Source organism: Macaca thibetana, chromosome 3, assembly GCF_024542745.1.
Source record: "Macaca thibetana thibetana isolate TM-01 chromosome 3, ASM2454274v1, whole genome shotgun sequence".
NCBI lineage: Eukaryota > Metazoa > Chordata > Mammalia > Primates > Cercopithecidae > Macaca > Macaca thibetana.
In genome coordinates this window covers 42,297,918-42,321,351 of record NC_065580.1, presented here as the reverse complement: position 1 = coordinate 42,321,351, position 23,434 = coordinate 42,297,918, and the positions used below count along the sequence as shown (strand labels likewise).

Sequence of the window (23,434 nt, the reverse complement as noted above, 5' to 3'; positions counted from 1 at the left end):
ACATATATATACACACACACACATATATATATATATACACACACACACACACACATATATATATGAAAAAAACATTAAGCACAGTGAGGGAGAATTGCCTTACCAGATAGTACAAATTGTTTTACAGCCAATGTTACGTCAATGTGGTGGTGTATAGAGTAGACAAAAAATCAGTAGAGCAGCATAGAGAACCAGAATTTAGTCTCAGAATATACAAAAAATTTTATACAGATATTGGCATAACTGGTTTCTATCAAGAAGAAAATTAAGTTAGACCTCTGTCACATACAGTATACAGAAATAGATTTCAGGTGGTTTAAAAATGTGAAAAATGACTAAAATTTTAGAAGAAAATCTGAGTCTACATGTGCAATACAGGGCTAGGGAGACCATCTTAAATAATACTGGATACCCAGGAAGTATAAAAGATGGACATTTTACTATATATTAATGTTTTTAACTGTAGAATGAAACCTATCTTAAAGAACTCTTATAAATTGATAAGAAAAGGACCCCAGATAAAAATATTTTAATATATTTGCTCACAGAAAAGCAAATGACCCACAAATGTGAAAAGCCATACTTAGTTCTATCAGTAGTCGGTGGAATTAAAATGATATATTTTCTACCCATCAGACTAAAAAAACAGCTATAATGCCTATCATTGGTGGTAATATGGATGGAAACATGCTCTCATATATGTATAGAAATTTGGATTGTCACAGGAGTATATATTAAAAATTATAATACCTGCTGTCCCTACCACCACTGCTTGGGAATTTATTCAATAGAAATAAAAGTATCCAATGGAAATAGAAACATCCGTATGTTAAAATATATGTACATCGGTACTCATTTGACCTTTTTTGTTGTTGTTGTTGAGTCAGGGTCCTGCTCTGTCACCCAGGCTGGAGTGCAGTGACACAATCACAGCTCGTTGCAGCCTCAATTTCCTGGGCTGAGTAGCTGGGACTATGGGCGCATGCCACCACGACTGACTAATTTAAAAAAATTTTTGTAGAGATAAGGTCTTACTATGTTGCCTGGGCTGGTCTCAACCTCCTGAGCTGAAGCCATCTTGCCCCCTCAGCCTCCCGAAGCACTAGGATTACGGGCATGAGCTACATGCCCAGTCTTATTTCACCATTTTTAATGTGTTCCTCCTTTCCCCTAAAAAGGAAACAGCCCAGAAATAAAGAGATGGCACATCAGTAGTGGATTGGCAGACTAAATTTTGTTATAATCACATCATGGGACATTATGCAGCCATTTAAAAGAATGATGAGAAATACATCAGCTGACTTTGAGGGATTTCCATAGGATGTTTATGTTGAAAGAAGCCAGATGCAGAGAAGAGTGTGTGTTTGTGTTTGTGTTTTCATCACATTCTTATAAAATAATGACCAATCGCTTCTCGGCCTTTTGGCTAAGATCAAGTGCAGTAAAATAATGACCAAAAAATTCTGTGTGTGTGCGCAAATATAGACATGTGTATATCTTTATCTGTAAGATTTTATGACTATGAAAAAAATTTAGAAAGGTGTGTCCTGTGTTGTTAGCATGATATACATCAGAGGGATGGATAAGTCCCGAGATAGCTAAGGAGTCAAAAGACTGGAAGAATTGCAAGGGAAGGAAAAGGGGAAATTTTTTAAATAAAGCACAGAATATCAGATAATACATTATGCATTGTGGATGTATAATTTAAATTTATGTAAATGAATTATGTTTTTAAATATTTGGAAGTCAATTAAAATCAGTCGTCAATGTGGTTTTTAAGAAGCAAGAAGCAGATACTTCAGAGTAGGTAAGACTGTGGGCCCAGAGGCAAGGTGGGGGATACACCGAAGAGGATTTGCACCAGACCAAAACCATTCAGGTAACCAACCTGATTGGAGGTTCTCACAAGTTCTGTAGTTTTGAGGAACTAGAGTTTGATATCAGACACTGTAACCTGTTAGAGTTCTCAAAGCAGAAAACCCACCAAACCCACTTGAACAGTGTTTTTAGAGGTTGCATTTTTTTCCACCAGTAGTTGGAAGTTATATTGGGAGGAAATCTGCTCTGCACTGGATGAGAGTAACCTCATTGTCTGGATAGTCAACTCGTTTGAAGTATTAATAGTCATACCATATGATTAAAATATATGCCTGGAATAGAATTGTTTTATAGTTTTAAGGAAGAAGCTGAAATGAGTGTAATTATGATGTATTAGTACTGAAATGCTGTTTTTTTCCTTTTTTTTCTCTAAATTCATTCCATAATCAAAGGTATTGATAACAGAACATGGCGACTTGGGAAATGGAAAGTTTTTGGATCCAAAGAACAGAATCTGTTTTAAATTTGATCACTTAAGAAAGGAGGCAACTGATCCAAGACCCTGTGAAGTAGAAAATGCAGTTGAATCGTGGAGAACTTCAGTAGAAACTGCTCTGAGAGCTTATGTAAAAGAACATTACCCGAATGGAGTCTGCACTGTAAGTCATCAGTAGCAGCTTTGTGTGTGTGTTTTGTGTAAATGAGAGTCTTTAGTGTCTCCTAAAATTTACAGTAACTTACAGAATTGACATTGTATAATTTGTCATTTTTTTCCTTAAATATTTCTAAGAATGTTTACTATTTTTTTCAAGAAATTCTGGATAATAAATAGATACATTAGGATGGCTTAAAATAGAGAAATGGTTGTATCTTGATTTAAATCCATGTAGAAATTCTAATACGTTGATTAAGGGAGCATGATATGGTGAGATTCTGTAATCTTATGTTCATGACTCATCTCAGTTTAGATCAAATTTATTAAGTTACAGAAATCTGAGAACAAATAAAATTACTTGGAAGTAAAATTATGTGTTTATGTATTTTATAGTTACATTTCTTGTGTTTTTTTGTGTGGTTCTTTCATAGGTTCAGCCTGTTTTTATATTTTCAAGAAATACATGGCTGGGCGTAGTGGCTCATGCCTGTAATCCCAGCACTTTGGGAGAGGCCAAGGCAGGTGGATCACCTGAGGTCAGGAGTTCGAGACCAGCCTGGCCAACATGGTGAAACTGTCTCTACTTTAAAAAAATACAATTAGCTGGGCTTGGTGGCACGTGCCTGTAGTCCCAGCTACTCGGGAGGCTGAGGCAGGAGAATTGCTTGAACCCAGGAGGCAGAGGTTGCAGTGAGCCGAGATCGTGCCACTCCACTCCAGCCCGGGCGACAGAGTGAGACTCTGTCCCAAAAAAAAAAAAAAAAGAAAAAAAGAAATACAAAATACGGTAGTAGGAATACATTTCTTTTTTAAAAATTTCATAATATTGTTTGTACCCTGACAGGCTTTTTTAGCACCCCCAGTTTGTGCTTCAGTGACCTTTTCCATTGCCAAAGTGATCTTTTGAAATGCAAATCAGGTTATCAAAATTCCCTGCTTGAAATCCTTCAGAGGTTTCCCATTGCACTTAGAGTCCAGGCTTTTGAAGGTGGCTTAAAGGCCCTGTGGATGGCGTGGCCTCTACTTACCCCACCAACCTAACTCTACCATATATCCCAGTTTATACCTGCTTTCTCAACGTAATTATTAATATCACCAGTAGCATACCCCATTTCTTTCTTGGAAGTTTCCTGGTTAGGACAAAAATTCATGTGCTCTGCTTAAGTATCTAGCTCTCTAATTATTTGAGAAATATTGCAGCATAACTTCAAATATCTATTACTTGAATTATAACTTGTTCATCAGAATTATTTTGGAGGAATAATGAGAGTAAGGGAGTAGAGTCCTCATTTGTTCTAGAGGATTGAAAGTCACAAATTATTACTTTTAAAGCAGTAGGCAAGATGTGAAATAACATTGGGATACATCACAGACATTCTCTTAACAACCTTTCTCACTTATAAGTAAGTTAATTTATTCCAATACTTTTAAATGACTAGAGAAGCAGCAGCCCCTAAGATTGTGAAGTGAACAAAGGTGATAACCATAAGCTAGGTCCAGTTTTCACTTGCATGGAAAAAGCTAGATTAGCATCTGTATGTTTAAAATAAATTATCTACTTATGAAAGTAGATTATCTAGAATGCTCATGAATATTTCAGAGTACAATTAATTTTAATAAATTTTATTTAATGTTGTCCCCTTTTGTGGTCCACTAATAATTTGATTAGGCACAAATATTTGAGAACATGTTTTTCTAGCTACTATATTGGAATGATGGCCTACTTTGTATTTTATGTGTTCTTGTCAAAGTACTGTGCAATTTGCAGTATTTTATAGATTTTTAAAGTTGGACATTCCGTGACCCTAAATTTATTCTTATGCTTATTTTCTTTGCCAATAAGGTGTATGGCAAAAAAATAGATGGACAGCAAACCATTATTGCATGCATAGAAAGCCATCAGTTCCAAGCAAAAAACTTTTGGTAAGTTAAAATCTTGGGTATTGGGGAGTTTTGGCATTGTTTTAAGTCTTTGTAGTTCTCGCTTTAGTGATTTGGGCAACACCTTGTTTGTTTATGATTAAGAACAATCTAGACATGATACAAAATTTTAGCCTTTTGATATAAGGAAGGTAAATTTGCTCAACAGCCTAATCATTAAAGGTAGTGGTAAATCCATCGACATTCAGTGAAAAGAGAATGGGACTAGCAAACAGCATCCTGAGGGAGCATGTGTGCCTGCAAGAACACCAGTTGGCAGTCCATATGCTCATTCTGTGAAGGGGCTGTTCCTGAATGAAACTAATGTGGAGGAGAACAGAGGTAATTATAAAGCAAAAAATAATGCTGCTTTTGTGAACTTTGTGGCTCTGAAGTAGAGGATTGCTTTGTACTTGGTTAGCCAATGTGAGGAAGTAATGACGTGTTTTATACAATGAGGCAGATTGCAATCATGCCTGGTAATTTTGTGTACAGATCATTCCATTATTCCTTAGAAACATCAAGCCCTCAGGAGCACTGACTGACCCTACTGATCTTGGACCTTTGACAAGTTGTTGGTCCTTTTTATTCTTAGACAAGACTATTTCTGAGCACCTGTTACAAAATTCTGAGATTCTTTAAGACCTTACAAGTCCATAATTGAATGAAATCTTTACATTTATCCCTGTTTTACATGCTGAGGTCACCAGAATAAGTATGGTCATAATATTTACCTTTTAGTATATTAGGCTTTGACTCACTAGCCAAGTTGGTTGGTGGTGCTATTAAAGCTAAAGTAACAGGTAACCCCTTTGGGCCAGTTGGGTTCATGGCCCAAGGTTGCTCCGCTACTTAGCCATCTCAGAAATAAATGCAAGATTGCGAGGTTAACCAAGAATATTTGAGGAATGCAGATCCATCATCACTGAAGGAAAACCAATGCCATAAGTAAACATATGCCTTAATGACTAGCCGCAGTTCCCTAAAGGTTCTGGCATATAGAGTTACTTTTATGGACTTAATATAAGTGTAGTTTCTCTATGTTGGGTCTAAAATCTTGTAGCATTAACCTACTGGAATCCTGAAGCAATCAATGTTTATAAAATTACTACTAATTGATGTTATTTATGCCAGGAAATACATAATAAAATCAATCTTGTTGAGATGGAACTACTATTAGAAGAAAATTCTTTTTACTAAGGTTTTCTTTATAATACATTGGAGATGTTATAATAAGTTTACTAATTCATTTTAAAATCTAATTCCTTTCAGCTTTAACATATATAAAATGAAGAAAATGTCTGTCCTTGAGTTTTATTTTCTTTTTAGAGACAGAGTCTTGGTGTGTTGCCCAGGCTGGCCTCAAATTCCTGGGCTCAAGTGATCCTCCTGCCTCAGCCTGTCAAGTAGCTGGAACTACAGGTTCACACCATGCCTGACTTGTCATTGAGTTTTCTATTCTCACTATTTCACTTTACAAGGGTAATTTTTCCTAAACCATCACTATGAGCATTGTATCACTTAAGTTAATGGCTTTCACTTTCTGGAAAAAAAATGTATTTTATATGCTTTGATATGATTTTTCCAAAGTGATAATATCATGGCACAGTAGTCTCAGTAAAATCTAAATAGTTAATACAAAGAACTATACTTCAAGCCAGGCATCTATAATCCCAGCACTTTTGGAGACCAAAGTAGGAGGATGGCCAGAGGCCAGGAGTTCAAGAAACCTGGGCAACACAGTACAACCCTATCTCTAGAAAAAAAAAATTAGCCAGGCGTGGTGGTGCATGCCTGTAGTCCTAGCTACTTGGGAGGCTGAGGCAAGAGGATATCTTGAGCCCAAGAGTTCAAGCCTGGGTGAGCTATAATCACGCCACAGCACTTCAGTCTGGGTGACAAAGCAAGACCCTGTCTCTAGAAGAAAAAAAAAAAAGAAATATACTTCAGTTCATCTAAAATATAGGTAGAGTAAAAATCAGAAGCAGCTAGTCTTAGATGTTTCTTAGGTTTCAGTAGATACCTTCTCGTCTTAGTCTTTACCATTTCTCCAGGGTCTAGCAGTATTAGGGGCTTAATGTAAATATTTGTTGAGTGAATACATACTTTTAATTAAAGAGTTAAGGTAAGAGAGGGGCAGAATAGAATTAAAGGCTAGGACATATTGGCCATTTACTCCACTAATGAAAGAGTTCTATCTACTCAGTGTCATTTACTGTTACTGTAGTAATTAATGCCTTTGGAAGAATCTTTTAAAATAGTTCTCAAATTGGTAATACTACTTGGTTTGGATTTTTTTGTGTGTGCTTTTCATAATCAATGGTTATATAAATGTATATTGTCCTAGTCAGTATTGTATATGCTAAGGACTCACTAGTTGACTTGGCACTAATACCTCAATAAAAGGAATATTTCTTTTGGAATCATGAAACAAAAGTTATTTTTTCAACCTCAGTAAAAGGAGTACTTATTTTGGAATCATGAAACAAAAGTTATTTTTCCAACCAAACTTCTTTGAAAAATCTTGAATGAGTCACTCAAATCAAGACATGTTTTAATTATCTGTTATTTTGTAGAACATATACATTGATCTAATAATTTCCAAATATTCAGTGTAACCGTAAGTATGAGAATACAGGTTGAATATCTCTTACCCAAAATGTTTGGGACCAGAAGTCTTTTGGATTTCGAATTTTTAAATATTTACATCATACTTATCGGTTTAACATCCCTAATTCAAAAATTCAAAATTCAAAATGCTCCATTAATCGTTTCCTTTGAGCATTGTGTCAGTGCTCAAAAAGTTGCAGATTTTGAAGCATTTCAGATTTTTGAATTAGGTTGTACTATCATTCTATAGACTTTATGATTGGGTAGACTGCATGAATATTGAACCCAGAAATCGTTGTCTAGCAAAAGCCAGTATAGTGATTCATTACCCTGTGACTATTATATACTGTTCAAAAAAATTCTAACATATCAGAATTTCCTTAGCTTGCAAAGAGCAAACAGAGACAAAAAGAAAAGTTACCGTGAAAAGTTTGTCAGCAAAATAGAATATCAGAAGCTGTACTACTCATCCAGAATTTTGTTAAAAAAGAAAGATAAAATTCACTGGTAGACAAAAAGTAGTAACATACCAGTTTGTAATTTCTCAGTTTCGAACCATGAGTATGTATTTGTATACCAAAAATCATTTCAGGAGCAGAGAAATGCCTTTTATATGGTGACTTTAAACATAAAATTGGAATATTTTTAAAAACCTCATGTTAATAACTATAGCCCTTTATTTCCAGTTATCAAAACCTCCTTAAGAGTGTTGTGTAACATTTACTAGCCGTTCTTTTTAAATTATATGGTACTTTGTATCATTCAGTAGATGTTAAACTACACTGAGTGTATTTATAAAATCCCCTGATACTCTAAACATTTATTCCATTTATTTTGGAAATATAAGTGATACAATTGAAGAAGTAGCTTAAAATTTTTCTCCACAGTAGCTTATGACTTAGTTTTGTATTGGTTTTTGTTTTGTTTTGTTTTTTTAAGGCTAGTCAAGTGGAGACGGAACAAAGAAACCTGTAACTGATTGTGATCAATTAGTGGCAAACAGCACTGCACACACACCAGCCTGAATTGTATTTTAAGCCTTAGCTTTAGAATTCTGGCATTAAATCCATTATGTAAGTTCTTTTTTATCAGTAGGGTGAAGATTAAATTAAATATATATCATAACTGGATTTAACCTTTTGATTCTTTTTGACTGTTTCGGTGATTAAAAATTTAATGTCCAGTGTTCATCCCCCACACACTCTCATACTGTAGCATGAAATATAATCTGAAATTTAAAATTGATTCAAATTATTTTCCCTACCTTATTTACAGCTGCTGTTTTTATTTTTAAGGAATGGTCGTTGGAGGTCAGAATGGAAGTTTACAATCACTCCTTCAACCACTCAGGTGGTTGGCATCTTGAAAATTCAGGTATGAAATAAAAAGAATTTGTTTACTGATCTTTAAGAAGATTCTGAACAGAGAAACAACGAATTCCTAAGTTTACATTTTCATAGTACATTTTATATAGTTCTTTTTCAGGTCTTTGTTTTGGGGTAATAGGAAAAACAATAGTGCTGTTTTAAATATTTTAAATAACCTGGCAGTTCATTCCCTAGTCGTCAAAAATCTGCAAGGATAGCTAACAGATTATAAAACACAGCTAAAATTAGATGCTGCCATTTGGTCTGCTCTTCAGATACAATTTGTTCATCTTCTGAGTTTGAGTTGTGTACTTCTCTCCTCTGAATTGGGTGGAGTGTGGTGAAGTATAATATTAATATATGCATGTGTGTAGTTGTATAACTATATTATATGCATGTATTAACATGTGTATGTATTGGCCGGGCACGGTGGCTCATGCCTGTAATCCCAACACTTTGGGAGGCCAAGACAGGCAGATCACAAGGTCAGGAGATCAAGACCATCCTGGCTAACACAGTGAAACCCCACCTCTACTAAAAATACAAAAAATTAGCCAGGTGTGGTGACATGTGCCTGTAATCCCAGCTACTTGGGAGGCTGAGGCAGGAGAATTGCTTGAATCTGGGAGGCAGAGGTTGCAGTGAGCCGAGATTGTGCCACTGCACTCCAGCCTGGGCAACAGAGTGAGACTCCATCTCAAAAAAAAAAAAGCATACATGATTGTTGGAAGATTTAGTTAATAGGGCTAAAAGGGTTAGAACAGAGACAGATACCGAGTATTCGATGAATGGTAGTCATTATTGTCAGCATTATTATTCCTTCACTTAGGCCTCAGTGGCGCTTACCCGGATAATTACAGCAATTTCTAAAATAGTGCGTCTTGTAGGACCAAAGCTTATTGAGAGCAAGGATTGTCTGGTTTACAGTACAATCTTCAGCATTTAGCATATGATTGTTATTTTGTTGAATTGCTGCGCTCTTTGGCATTCACACTGCCATCAAAAAGATAATTTTTTAAATTTAAATGTGGATATGTTACTTGTAAGACCATTTATTGGTACACTCTTATCTACCAGATAGTCCAGACATATTTGCATGACATACAAGGCCCAGAGTTGACTAGTTTGCTACCTGCATATATTTCTCCAGCTATTGCTCTCCCCAACTTCATATACCTCTAGTCCTCTCTGAAATATGCTGAAGTCCTTTTTTAACCCTCAGAAAGAATCTGGAGTATTGCTAACATACTTTATACATACCTTTACCATGTTGTGCTGAAATATGAGATCAGGGACTGTGTCTTTCTAAAAGCCGTATACCCTCAGAACCTTACGTAGTAGCAGTATATTTATTGCACTCACTCAATCTTTGTTGAGTAAATTCATGTCTGAGTTTGGGGAATTAAGTGGTTGGTGGAAATACACAAAAGAGGAGCAGGGTTGGGAGGGAATATTGTGAGCTCAGATTTGGACATCTCGGTTTTAGGTACCAGTAGAATGAATGATTGTGAGGCAAAAATGTCCAGCAGTCAGGTCAATAGAAGGCTTGCCTGAATAACTTCAGGGATGTCTCTAACTAGTCTCCTCACTCGGCTGAGGGAAGGGAGAGTCTTGCTGGAGTTCACAGGTTCTGGAGCTCAGCAGAGAAGTCTAGAGTAGAGCTGAAATATGTAGTCCATCTGCATTGATATGCTTGTTGAAGCAATGAGGATCTTGATGATTCCTGTAATGTGGTTTCTGTGATTTCTTTTTCTAATAGGTTCATTATTATGAAGATGGTAATGTTCAGCTAGTGAGTCATAAAGATATACAAGATTCCCTAACAGTGTCTGTAAGTAATTAATTCTACAATAAAATTTAACCTAATACTTCTTTAAAAGCAGAACAGTTTTGGAATGAACATTTTAAGTAATATTTCTGCTTCAGATTGAAGTGTTTTCTGATAGATTAAAGATAAGTAATTGCAAACCTGTACCTAACTTTTTTGCAGCTTTATTGAGATATAGTTTGTATACCATTCAGTTCACTCATTTAAAGTAGAAGCTTCAGATTTTTTTTTGTATATTACTAAAGGGTTGGACAGCAGTCACCACAATCTAATTTCAGAACATTTTCGTGCTCCTTAAAAGAAACCCTGTACCATTAGCAGTCATTCTCCATTCTACCCAGCCCTTCCCCCAGAACCCTCCCAGCCCTAGGCAGCGGCTAATCTGCTTTCTGGCTCTGTGGATTTGCTTGTGCTGGACATTTTATATAAATGTAATCATAATATATAGTCTTTTATGACTGGCTTTTTTCATTTAACATGTTCAACATTCATCCTTTTAGAGCATGTATTAGTACTTTTTTCCTTTTTATTGCCAGATAATACTCTGTTGTGTGGACATACCGCATTTTATCAATTCTTCAGTTAATGGACATTTCTGTTTTCTACTTTTGGTGCTATGAACATTTGTGTACTATTTTTTGTGTAGATATTTTAATTTCTTTTTAGTATAGACATAGGAGTGGAATTGCTGGGTCATTTGGAACTATGTTTAACCTTTTGAAGAACTGCCAGACTGTTTTCCATTTTATAGTTTCACCAGCAGTGTATAAGAGTTTCAATTTTTCTGTATCTTTTTCCAAAATATGTCCTTTTGATGATAACCATCCTAGTCAGTTTGAAGTAGTATCTTATTGTGGTTTTTATTTACATTTTCTTGATGCTTATGATTTTGAGCATCTTTTCATGTGCTTGTGATCATTTGTATATCTTTTGGGGGGAAATACCTATTCAGATCCTTTGCTCATTTCCTAATTGATTATTCACATTTGTATTATTGAGTTGTAATTGTTCGTATATTCTGGATATAAGTCTAGTGTATCACATACATGATTTCAGATATTTTCATCCTTCTGTGTGTTGTCTTTTCACTTTCTTGATGATATTGTTTGCAAAACAGAAGATTTTGGTTTTGATTTTTTTCTTTTGTCATTTGAGATTTGAGATATTAATAGAAACCATTGCCTACCCAAGGTCATGAAGATCTACTCCAGTGTTTTCTTCTAAAAGTGTTATATAGTTTTAGCTCTTACATTTAGGTCTATGATCTTCTACCTAACTTTTAAACTATTGTATCTTTTCATTGTGTGGCTATTTGGATCATGATTTAATGAAGTTTTTTTTTTAAGTTCATCTCTCAAATTTAAGAGTTTTTGAACTTGGTTTTATTTCTCCACAGAATTCTTTCACACATTCTTTCCCTTGCATATGCAACTGTTTCCTCGTTGATTTTTTTTTCTTTTTTTCTTTTTTTTTGAGACAAGATCTGGCTCTGTCACCCAGGCTGGCATGATCTCAACTCACTGCAACTTGTGCCTCCAGGGCTCAAGCCATTCTCCCATCTGAGCCTCCTGAGTAGCTGGGACTACAGGCACGTGCCACTACACTCAGCTATTTTTTTTTTTTTTTTCCCAGTAGAGATGGGGTTTCACCATGTTGCCCAGCTAGTCTTGAACTCCTGGACTCATGCAGTTTACCCACCTTGGCCTCCAAAAGTTTGGCTTTTGGTTTTCTTGCCCCATGGATATTGACAGTATAACATTAACAGTGACATTTTCTCATTTGTGTCATATACCTAAAAGTATCTGTGTATTATAAACATCCACTGCTTATATACAATTTGCAAATATTAAAGAAAACTTTATTTTTAACTCAAGAAAGCATTTAACTTTAAGAAACATGTATAAATGTGTTAAGCCAGATGCTACCTAAGAAGATAAGCTATATATTTACATAGACATATATATTTTTTTATATATATATATATATATATATATACGTGTGTATTTTTTTGAGACAAGGTGTCACTCTGTTGCCCAGGCTGTAGTGCAGTGGTGTGAATACAGCTCACTGCAGCCTCGACATCCTCAAGCGATCCTCCTGCCTCAGCTTCTCTAGTAGCTGGGACTACAGGCATGTGCCACCATGCCCAGCTAATTTATTTTTTATAGAGATGGGGTCTCACCATATTGTCCACGCTGGTCTCAAACCCTGGCCACAAGCAACCCTTCTGCCTTGGCCTCCCAAAGTGCTGGGATTACAGGCATGAGCCACCACACCCAGCCCCTGAAGCTATCTTTTAAAAAACTTTTTATTAGCACTTAGGTGATTTCTGCTCTGACCTAATTGGTACTGTTCTTGCAAAATTTGCCAGTGAAAAAAACTTACTAATATCTGATTTTCCATGAGATGTTCTACTCCATATAGTTATATATCATATGTAATTAGTACATTCAATATTATTCACATAACAAGGGTATGGTGCCATCTTGTTTGGGGGAGTTTGACATTGAGCAAAGATGCCTCCTGTCTGGGTGCGGTGGCTCACGTCTGTTATCCTATCACTTTGGGAAGCTGAGGTCGGTGGATCACTTGAGGTCAGGAATGTGAGACCAGCCTGGCCAATATGGCAAAACTTCGTCTCTACTAAAAATACAAAAACCCCATCTCTACTAAAGATAACAAAAATTAGACAGGTATGGTGGCACATGCCTATAGTCCCAGCTATTTGGGTGGCTGAGGCACGAAAATTGCTTGAACCTGGGAGGTGGAGATTATAGTGAGCCGAGATCACACCCCTGCACTCCAGCCTGTGCTACAGGCTGAGACCCTGTCTCAAAAAAAAAGAAAAAAAAAAACAGATACTTCCTAAGAGAAATTTGTCCACAAAATTACGGAGTGTGGGGTTTTGAGAGATGGTCATAGTAATTAAACTTGACTAATATGCCAGCTTGAGCTCATTTTTACTAGGAATGACCATTTTTATTTTTACTCTATCTTAGGAGGTTTTCATTGTTTTATATTTTTACACCATATATATAAAGTATAAGGTATTAGAGAATTTTACATTAACACTGTTTCATTTTTTAAATCCAGATTCTGTTAACTTTACTATTAGGAAAAAGCAAACAAACGCATCTATTGGCATGTTAAAAAAAATTTCCAGAAAAATACATTCTTCCTGATTAGTGATTTTTTTTTTTTTTTTGGTATCACTGTTCTGTTACATAATGTTCATAAATATTTAACAATATTTAGATAAAGAGTCATCAATTAGAAATCTTTACCAAACTTGTTACCCATAAAGGTTGTCTATTGGAATGCATGTCCAGTGTTTAAAATTGAACTTTTCATCAATGTGTGTATCATTGAGAGTTCACTTTCCTTAGCCAGCTAAACATTGACACCAGCTTATTCTGTAGACTTTTAAAATAATTTTACCTATTTCCCCCTTAGACTTAGAATAATTGATCTTACAATATTTGTTCTTTGTCATAATTTCCTTCTGTGTTATTTATTGTAACATTACATTAACCATACATATATTTTAAAGTAATAGTGGTTTAGTTTTAAATTACAATTTTTATTTTTATTTTTTTTTATTCAGAATGAAGTGCAAACAGCAAAAGAATTTATAAAGATTGTAGAAGCTGCAGAAAATGAATACCAGGTATGATTTTTTAAATATTATATAAGCTACATTCACGTATGAATTAATGGCACTGAAATTTGAATTTCATTCAAAGGCTGAATTTTTCCATTGCATCAGTAAGAGTCTTTTTGTTGTGTGTCTACTTTTAACACAAGGGCAGACTTATTAAAGTGTAGGCAAAAAGAGTGGCAAGTAAATTGAATTCCATTAATATTTTGTATTTTAAAAATACTAAGACTAGGCCGAACACGGTGGCTCATGCCTGTAATCCCAACACTTTGCGATGTTGAGGCAGGTGGATCACGAGGTCAAGAGATCAAGACCATCCTGGCCAACATGGTGAAACCCCGTCTCTATACAAAAATCAGCTGAGCGTGGTGGCATGTGCTTGTAGTGGCGGGTTCTACTTGGGAGGCTGAGGCAGGAGAATCGCTGGAACCTGGGAGGCAGAGGTTGCAGTGGGCCGAGATCGTGCCATTGCACTCTGGCCTGGCAACAGAGCGAGACTCCATCTCAAAAAAAAAAAAGACTAGGTTTTAGCCAACTGTAATTTCTGAGTGCAGATTGAGTATCGCTGATCTGAGTTGTGTGGGACCAAAAGTGTTTTAGATTTCAGATTTTTTTTTGGATTTTGGAATATTTATTATATATTTACCACTCAAGCTTCCGTAATCTGAAAATTAGAAATCTGCATCAATGCTCCAGTGAGCATTGCCTTTGAGCGTCATGTTGATGCTCAAAAAGTTTCAAGTTTTGAAAACTTCGGATTTTTCAGTTAGGGGTGCTCAATCTGCATCAGTCAAAAAATGCCAGACTTTTTAAGTGGCTATTTTTTTTCTGGTTGGAAATTTTAATTCAGGCTGTGTCTTACCATTTGGATTATGTGCAATCTGCTTAGATCACATTTCATTTTGTGCTTTACTTTTTATTTATCAGCTTCTAAACTACACTCTTGAATTTAAGCATTTAATTTGTGAATTAGACAAGTTTCTACTCCTTAAAAGTAATAATCCATAAATTGTTCTGACATACTAAAATAAATTCAAAACGAGGACACAAATATTACATCTAATTTATAATTTTCATTAAGTTTAATTATTCAAAATTATTATGGCTTTTTCTTCTAGCTGCCTTAACAAAATGTTGGGTTTTTTTTATTTGACTGTTTAAAAACAGTGAAATGGGCTGCTTAAATAAAATGTATTCTGAAAACATCTATATGCTTTATAAATTGTTCTGTTCTTTTGCTTTACTTTAAACTTCTAACTATTGTTTTTCATAGACTGCCATCAGTGAGAATTATCAGACAATGTCGGACACTACTTTCAAAGCCTTACGTCGACAGTTGCCAGTTACACGCACTAAGATTGATTGGAACAAGATCCTTAGCTACAAGATTGGCAAAGAGATGCAGAATGCATAAGATGAACATTGCATGACCGGATCATTTTAGTGTCTTTGCGTTAAAAAATTATTGCAAAAGTATTCTGAACTGTCAAGCTGCCCAGTCAGATGGGCTGTTGCCATTTAAAATCACTGTAATTAATTAGTTTGATTAGAGCACAAAGCTTAGCTAATCAACCATTATTTTTCATTTTGTTTGTTCTAAGAGGATTGAAAATCAGTTTAGTTTAAATGTCTTTCTGTTAGGCCTTTCTTTCTTAACAATGAAGAAGAGATGATTCTTCTAGTTTATGGTTAAAAGTTTTTGAAGTGTCTCAAAAATATTTTACTAACTGTAACCCTAAAATTGTTGTCTTTTGGTTTATGAAATGGGTAATTTTTGATATTTCCCCAGTTCTTTTTAATGGGGTCAATAATGGACATTCTAGTTTAAGGTGGTTGATGGATTTAGCCATATATGCTGCTAAAGAAATTGTCTACCTTTTCTTCCTCACCTGTTCCATTTATGTAAGGTTGAGATTAGAGGGAAAGCATTTTCTATATCAATTGTGTTTAAACCTTTCAAGAAGGTTATTTAGCTAGCTTAGTGTTGAACTAAATTTTTTTTAAACAAGGCGAGGTCTAATGCTGTTTTGAGATTCTGAAATTAAATGAAAATACTTATTTCAGAAATGCATTTAATGCTTTTTTTCTTGTGACAGTTACGCAAATCAGCTTGAATTCCATATGTCCCTGAGTTATTTTTATCATAAACCCACAAATGTATTATAACAAGGCAAATTGTAATATATATAATCCTTAACTCATAACCATGTCTCGGTTTATTTTTTTTTTTCTTGGATTGAAAAGTACTGAAATTCAATGTGACATTAAAATGCAAATTTTCCTATTTATTTGAGTAGAAAATCACTTACCAGTGAGCATATATATTTTAAAATACTTTCTTTGGATATTGTAATTCTTAACTGGTTGTAAATTAGAAAAGCTGGGATTACATATGGTGTGTGGTTACAGTCTAAATTTTTTCATCCTCCTGTGCGTCATAAGCATGTTTGTAATATTTTAAAAAATAGTTCTACTGATGCTACAGGAATTTCAAGCCTGTGGCGAATGTTAGTATTTACCATAGGGAGTGAAGCGGAGTTATGGTTTCATTCAATAGAGTATTGCTTATTATACTTGAGTGGAATCCTTTCCTCACATACTCCTACAGACGTCTGGGCCTGGAAATTTTTTTTTTTTTTTAGAAAAACACCACTTTTATTATGTACAATAAAATATTTCATTAGCTTGAATTGTATAGATTTTTAAAAATTCAATGAAAGCATGTTGTTTAATTTCTTTTTAAAATCACTGTTGAGCTTTGAAAGCATTGAGAATATAATATGAAAATATGACATTTTGGCTAAATCATCTTTTCTTTTAGTTTTAAAACACAAGTTTTGACACATTGGGATTCCTAAAGAAAATGAATTGGTAACATTATCTGTTCCTTTTTTAAATATATATATTTGAAAGTTTGATGATGGTGAACTAAATACTAGATCTAATTGACAAACTTAGTTCTATCAGGCCATCATGAGTTTCTATCCCATGAAAGTCATCAGTTTCCTGTCTGTTCTAGTCTGGAATGCATTACTGAAAATATATGCAAGTGTTCGTAAGGTGATTTGCTTGTGAGATGGAAGATTTATCAAAAATAATTTAGAACAGTCTGAAATAATGATTGCACAGAATAGACTAGTCTTTTATTGTGTAAGAATGGCAGCCGGGCGTGGTGGCTCACGCCTGTAATCCAAGCACGTTGGGAGGCTGAGTCGGGCGGATCACGAGGTCAGGAGCTCAAGACCACAGTGAAACCCCGTCTCTACTAAAAATACAAAAATTAGCCAGGCGCAGTGGCGGGCGTCTGTAGTCCCAGCTAACTCGGGAGGCTGAGGCAGGAGAGTGGCTTGAACCCGGGAGGCGGAGCTTGCTGTGAGCCGAGATTGCACCACTGCAGTCCAGCCTGGACAACAGAGTGAGACTCTGTCTCAAAAAAAAAAAAAAAAAAATGTGGCATTTATTGGGCCAGGTGCGGTGGCTCACTGCTGTAATCCCAGCACTTTGGGAGGCCAGGCAGGTGGATCACGAGGTCAGGAGTTCGAGACCAGCCTGACCAACATGCTGAAACCCTGTCTCCACTAAAAACAACAACAAAAAAAAATTAGCCAGTTATGGTGGTGCACGTCTGTAATCCCAGCTACTCAGGAGGCTGAGACAGGAGAATCATTTTAACTCGGGAGGTGGAGGTTGCAGTGAGCAGAGATCGAGCCACTGCACTCCAACCTGGGTGACACAGGGAGACGCCGTCTCAATAAAAGAATGGCATTTATTAAAGTGAAAGAAGAATGGAAACCCAGAGTATCCTATAGCTCAGGGATGTAATTTTAGTAGGAGCCATTGTGGCTGCTTTGCTGAGTAGGTTGAAGTGTGGTGGCAAAGGCACAATCAGGGAGAACAGCTAGGAGACTACTGCAGTAATCTAATTGAGAGCATGCTGGCTTGGACTGAGGCAGTTGCTGTAGAGGTGGTATAAAGCAGTGAGGTCTAGATACATCCTAAAGGTAAAATCGGCAAGACTTGGGGAGAGTTTGGTCATGGAGTATGAGATAAAGAGAACCATCAAGGATGTTTGGGGCTGGAGAAATTGAGGAAGATTCTTGTAGGAGGTTGGTTTAGGGAAGGAGGCTGGTCAGGAGTTCAGTTTTCTATTCAAAGGAGAAGTATCTCATGTAGCAGTTAGATAAAGAAGACAGGAACTAGAGGAAAGCTCTGGGCTAGAATAATGGGAAAGTGAATGAACCTGGGAAACAATTTTATAGGCAGACAGGATGAAGGACCTCAAGGTTAGTGATAATGAATTTAAAGTAAATGAGACCAATGATGAGTATGGCTGTATGTTTTTCTTCAAATGTGTAAAGCTGTATGGATGCAGGCATGGAGTAGATGAAATAAACCAAGGCTGTGGTTTTGCCCAGAGTGAATGACCACATGAATAGGGGCAAGGTATAATGATGGTCTGTGGAATTTCAGCTGGGTAAGCAGGGAAGTGAGGGCTTGAGACAGGAGGGATAGTGAAAATGTGGTACAACCAATGGATTATAGGTGTGTTAAAGTAGGGGGACTATAAAGAATGACCTAGAAATGTAAGAAGTGGGCTGGGTGCGGTGGCTCATGCCTGTAATCCCAGCACTTTGGAAGGCCGAGGCAGGTGGATCATGAGGTCAAGAGATCGAGACCATCCTGGCCAATATGGTGAAACCCCATCTCTGCAGTGAGCCGAGATCACACCACTCACTACAGGCTGGCGACAGAGCGAGACTCTGTCTCAAAAAAAAAAAAAAAGTGGTGGGCTGGGCACAGTGGCTCACACCTATAACCCCAGCACTTTGGGAGGCCACGGCAGGTGGATCACTTAAGGTCAGGAGTTCAAGACCAGTCTGGTCAATATGGTGAAACCCCATCTGTATTAAAAAGACAAATATTAGCCGGGCATGGTGGCACATGCCTGTAGTCCCAACTACTCAGGAGGCTGAGGCAGGAGAATCTTTGGACCCAGGAGGTGGCGGTTAAAATGAGCTGAGATTGCGCCACTGCACTCCAGCCTGGGTGACAGAGTGAGAGTCCGTCTCAAAACAAGAAAAAAGAAATGTAAGAAGTGGTGATTAAAGAATGGTATGCTTAACTAAAATTGAGATTTTGAGTAGTTATTAGTAATGACAAATATGACCAAGGGAGTGACTGGCTGAGGGGAGAGAGGAGAGGAGGAAGCAACTGTGCCACCCAGGGTTGGAAAGGTCACCTCTGTGACATTAAAATCCAGAATTCTGATAGAAGTAAGAGTTCTGGCATGAGTGGTGCTTTTCCAGACTACACTTGGTTATACGATTACATTAGATATTCATGTGGCGTTTCCTCATTTGGGATTTTGGAAACTAAAATAGTAGTGAAACCATTAAAAGAAAGATGTCCTGGAAGTTCTCGTTCATTGCAAATGTTCTTGAAATGTGAAATTCTTGAAAAAGTAATCAAGGACAACTATTGACAGTTGTATGACATTTGGGTAGCCCTTTCTACAGTTAAAGTCATTTTGACTTTTAGTAACCACACTGAAACCTTTGGAATAATGAAAGACCCTTTCAAAAGATCTTCCATACTGATCATCAGTTTGCACCTTTGCCATCTATGGGGTATGAAATAGAAAGGCACATTTAGCCACGAGTTAACACAGGTGTTTTGTAATGCGTGCATTATGAAACATCCCAAGAAAGATGTGTATTTCTGTTCACTTCTCTAAGGTACAATATATAAAAGAATCATCGTGTACTTGCTAGTCTTAAAGTGTAGGTTTTGGGCCAGGAACAGTGACTTACGCCTGTAATCCCAGCACTTTGGGAGGCCGAGGCTGGTGGATCCCCTGAGGTTAGGAGTTCGAGATCAGCCTGACCAACATGGTGAAACCCCATTTCTACTACAAAAATACAAAATTAGGCGGGTGTGGTAGTGCACGCCTGTAGTCCCAGCTACTTGTGAGGCTGAGACAGAATTGCTTGAGCCCAGGAGGCAGAGGTTGCAGTGAGCCAAGATCACGCCGTTTCTCTCCAAAGAGTGAAACTCCATCTCTGAATGAATGAAAGAGTGATTGAGTAAATGAATAGTGTAGATTTGGGGGCTTGAAACTGAGAACTTCTTAAAGGCAGACACTGTATAGGCATGTCCAAATTTGACATTCTGAGTATTATGCAAAAGCTTTATTGTAAGTTTGGTCAGTAGTGCTAGCTATTGGAGAATATGTAAAATATTCACAGATTAAGATTAAAATAGCCAATTAAACCTTTAAGGTCTAGTTGGCATTAGAAATGAATGTCAGGCCATTCACATTTAAGCAGATGTATTCAGAGAACTGTTCTAGGCATTGTGGAGTTTGGAAAATATAAAACCGTTTATAAAGGAATCTACAAACTAGTCATGGAACAACAGTGTTTTCCAACCTTTGTCACATCCCAACATATATAGAAAATATTTGTGGCCGGGCATGGTAGCTCACACCTCTAATCCCAGCACTTCAGGAGGCCGAGGCAGGTGGACTCCTTTCAGTCTATGAGTTCAAGATCAGCCTAGGCCACATGGCGAAACTCTGTCTCTACTAAAAATACAAAGGTGTGGCACACGCCTGTAGTCCCAGCTACTCAGGAGCTGAGCCAGGAAGATCACCTGAACCTGGGGAGGCTGAGGCTGCAGTCAGCTGTGATCACGCCACTGCACTCTAATCTGGGTGATAGAGTAAGAACCTGTCTCAAAATATATAAATAAATAAGGCATACTGCAGGAAATGGACAAGGCTGCCTGCCAATTGTTGTAAGGGTTAAGAAGATCAGTATCTTGGCACACCTTAAACCCGTTTAGGAAGATGTGCCATGGGCAACACAGGTTGTTTTTAAGATAAACTTCAAACCTTACCTAAGATAACTTTTTAAAGAGATGTCAAGCCAAGGGAGGTTTTCTGGAAAGGATGAGTTTTAAACTGCTTTGGCAAGTATGCGTGCCACTGGTAGGCAGGAAATCCTCTTGTATCTCAAGGAAGCATTAATATGCAGGTAATAGGTTTCCGCTAAAGAAATGTCATGGGTCAGAATGTCATCCAGTTCAAAACTAAATCTGACTTTTTAAAACAGCCAGTACAAAATGAAATTATAACACAGTGAAGTTAAAAATTAGTGTTCTTATAAACTGTAGTATGGCCAATAAGATACTTTATCTCTAGTTTTTGTATAACTAGTACACAAAAAGTGTACTAGTTAACATCAGTTTCCATTTTTGCAGTGTGACTGTATCAGAAAACAGATTTTTTTCACACAAACTCGCTAGAAAACCCATCACAGGCCGGGCGCAGTGGCTCACGTCTGTAATTCCAGCACTTTGGGAGGCTGAGGCAGGTGCATCACGAGGTCAAGAGATTGAGGCCATCCTGGCCAACATGGAGAAACCCCGTCTCTACTAAAAATACAAAAATTAGCTGGGCATGGTGGTGCGTACCTGTAGTCCCAGCTACTCAGGAGGCTGAGGCAAAAGAATTGCTTGAACCCGGCAGGCAGAGGTTGCAGTGAGCCAAGATCATGCCACTGCACTCCAGCCTGGGCGACAGAGCAAGACTCTGTCTCAAAAAAAAAAAAAAAAACCCACATCAAGAATACCAAATCAGCCACTGACTCTCATAACATGAGCTCTGGGACAATCTGCAGTTAAAGCACTCTGATTAATAGAAGACTGTTAAGGAAGCCCCGTTGGCATATCTTAGAAGATTGATGACTTCTGGGAAAATTTGTGAAATGCCCAGCTCTTTTAACCAAATAAATTTTCAAGGCATTTTTTTACTGCAAGGATATCCCTAAAGTCTTGCTGACTAAACAGTGCAAAGTGTCACCTTCCTTTGGGCTGCTAACTTGCTAGCCTCTCAGCATCTGAATACCTGATCCGGATCTCTTCCATCCCAGACTTTGGCCTGAAAATGAAGGCTTGCCTCCTGTTTCCCAAAAGAATACTAAACAGAAATAGCCGGGAGCAATAACTCCCTTAAGTATAAATTAAGGACCTAGGGAAGACTTTAGTTCTTTGAGAAACGAGAACAAAATATAGGAGATCAGTGTTCCAGGACACTGAAAGCATCTGCAGTGAGGAAAAGGCAAGGTAAAGAAAACCTGCCCACATGTACTCATTTGCCCCTACTTTGGGGCTTTACAGAGGCGAAAGAGAAATTTTTAAAGGAAATAAATTTCATTCCAGAGACTTGAAAAGGCAAACCCGTAAGTCAACCTAAATATCCACCCACAGCGAATGAGTACAGATACTGTGGTTTGTTAATACCGGGAGAGCATACAACTTTTAAAAACTTGTGAGTCAGAGGTTGTATTAACATACTATAAAAATTCCTGTTGAGAGAAAAAAGCAAGTTGTAAAAAAGTATACTAAAGTTTAAAAATACATAAAACAATACAAATGTTTTATTTTATATGTAGTGAGTGTATAAACATACAACAGATTAAAACACCAAATCAGGCCAGACGTGTGGCTCACGCCTGTAATCCAGGCATTTTGAAAGGCCCAGGCGTTCCCAGATCAGCCTGGACAATATATCAAGATCCCATTTCTAGAAAAATTTTTAAATTAGCTGGGCATAGTGATATGTGTGTATGGTCCAAGCTACTCGGGAGGTTGAGGCAAGAGGATCACTTGAGCCCAGGAGTTCAAATTACAGTGAGCTTTGATCATGCTGCTGCACTCCATCCTGGGTAGCCAAGTGAGACCCTATCTCTCAAAAAAATTAGGATATTATATGTGTGAGGAGGAACATAAGGGAATAGGATTAGGGAACAGTATAAAGGAATTGTAACTTTAAAAATTGCATAATAGGTATATAGGTGTTCATTACAACAGTCTCAAATTTTAAATGTCTGTTTTGTTATTTAAAAAATTATACAACTTATGCTGACATATAACTCTACATGAGAGGAAATATATACAAAGATTGACTCAGGCAAAAGTAGAAAAATGACAGGTCATAACCATAGGATGAATTGAATAGAAAGTTTACTAATACCCCTTTATAAAGTCATTAGACTTACTGTTTTACAGAGAATTTTATCCAACTTAACACATACATATAATTTTCTATGTTACAGAAATTATTTTAGTTGGTAGAAAAAGATAGACATCTAATTTATGAGAATGATTTATAAGCTTAAATAAGAATAGCACCAAAACCAGAAAACTGATTAAACTTCCCTGTACAGTCAAAAGTAAAATTCCTTAATACATTCATAAAGAATCCTACATTATGATCAAGTATGGTTTATTACTGGAATTCAATGATTGTTCCCTGTTAGGAAATCTAGTACTGTAGCCTCCTACATTAGCATATTAAGAGAAGAAAAGCACATAAAATCCTCTGAGAAAATAACATTAAACCATTTGATAAAGTTTAGTGCCTAATTCTGACTTTAAGGGCAGCCTCTCAAATCAGTGGGGCAACAGATGAATGATGCGGAGACAACAGCGTAGCCAACTGGGGGAGAAAAGTTGGATCTATACGTCATACTTTACACTAAGTTAAAATTGGACCAAAGATTTAATGATATAAAATA

At 36.8% G+C, this 23,434-nt stretch overlaps 1 protein-coding gene across 1 annotated transcript in view; it reads left to right on the top strand.

Annotated features, from left to right (window-relative positions):
• Positions 1 to 16,650, top strand: part of CAPZA2 (capping actin protein of muscle Z-line subunit alpha 2) — a 55,152-nt gene extending 38,502 nt beyond the window's left edge. Inside the window, exons 5-10 of the mRNA XM_050785127.1 lie at positions 2,271 to 2,477; positions 4,317 to 4,396; positions 8,299 to 8,377; positions 10,130 to 10,201; positions 13,803 to 13,865; positions 15,130 to 16,650. Coding sequence (XP_050641084.1) covers positions 2,271 to 2,477; positions 4,317 to 4,396; positions 8,299 to 8,377; positions 10,130 to 10,201; positions 13,803 to 13,865; positions 15,130 to 15,270 — 642 coding nt within the window. The 3' untranslated portion in view covers positions 15,271 to 16,650. The remainder of the gene's footprint in view (positions 1 to 2,270; positions 2,478 to 4,316; positions 4,397 to 8,298; positions 8,378 to 10,129; positions 10,202 to 13,802; positions 13,866 to 15,129) is intronic.
• The last annotated feature ends 6,784 nt before the right edge of the window (positions 16,651 to 23,434 follow it).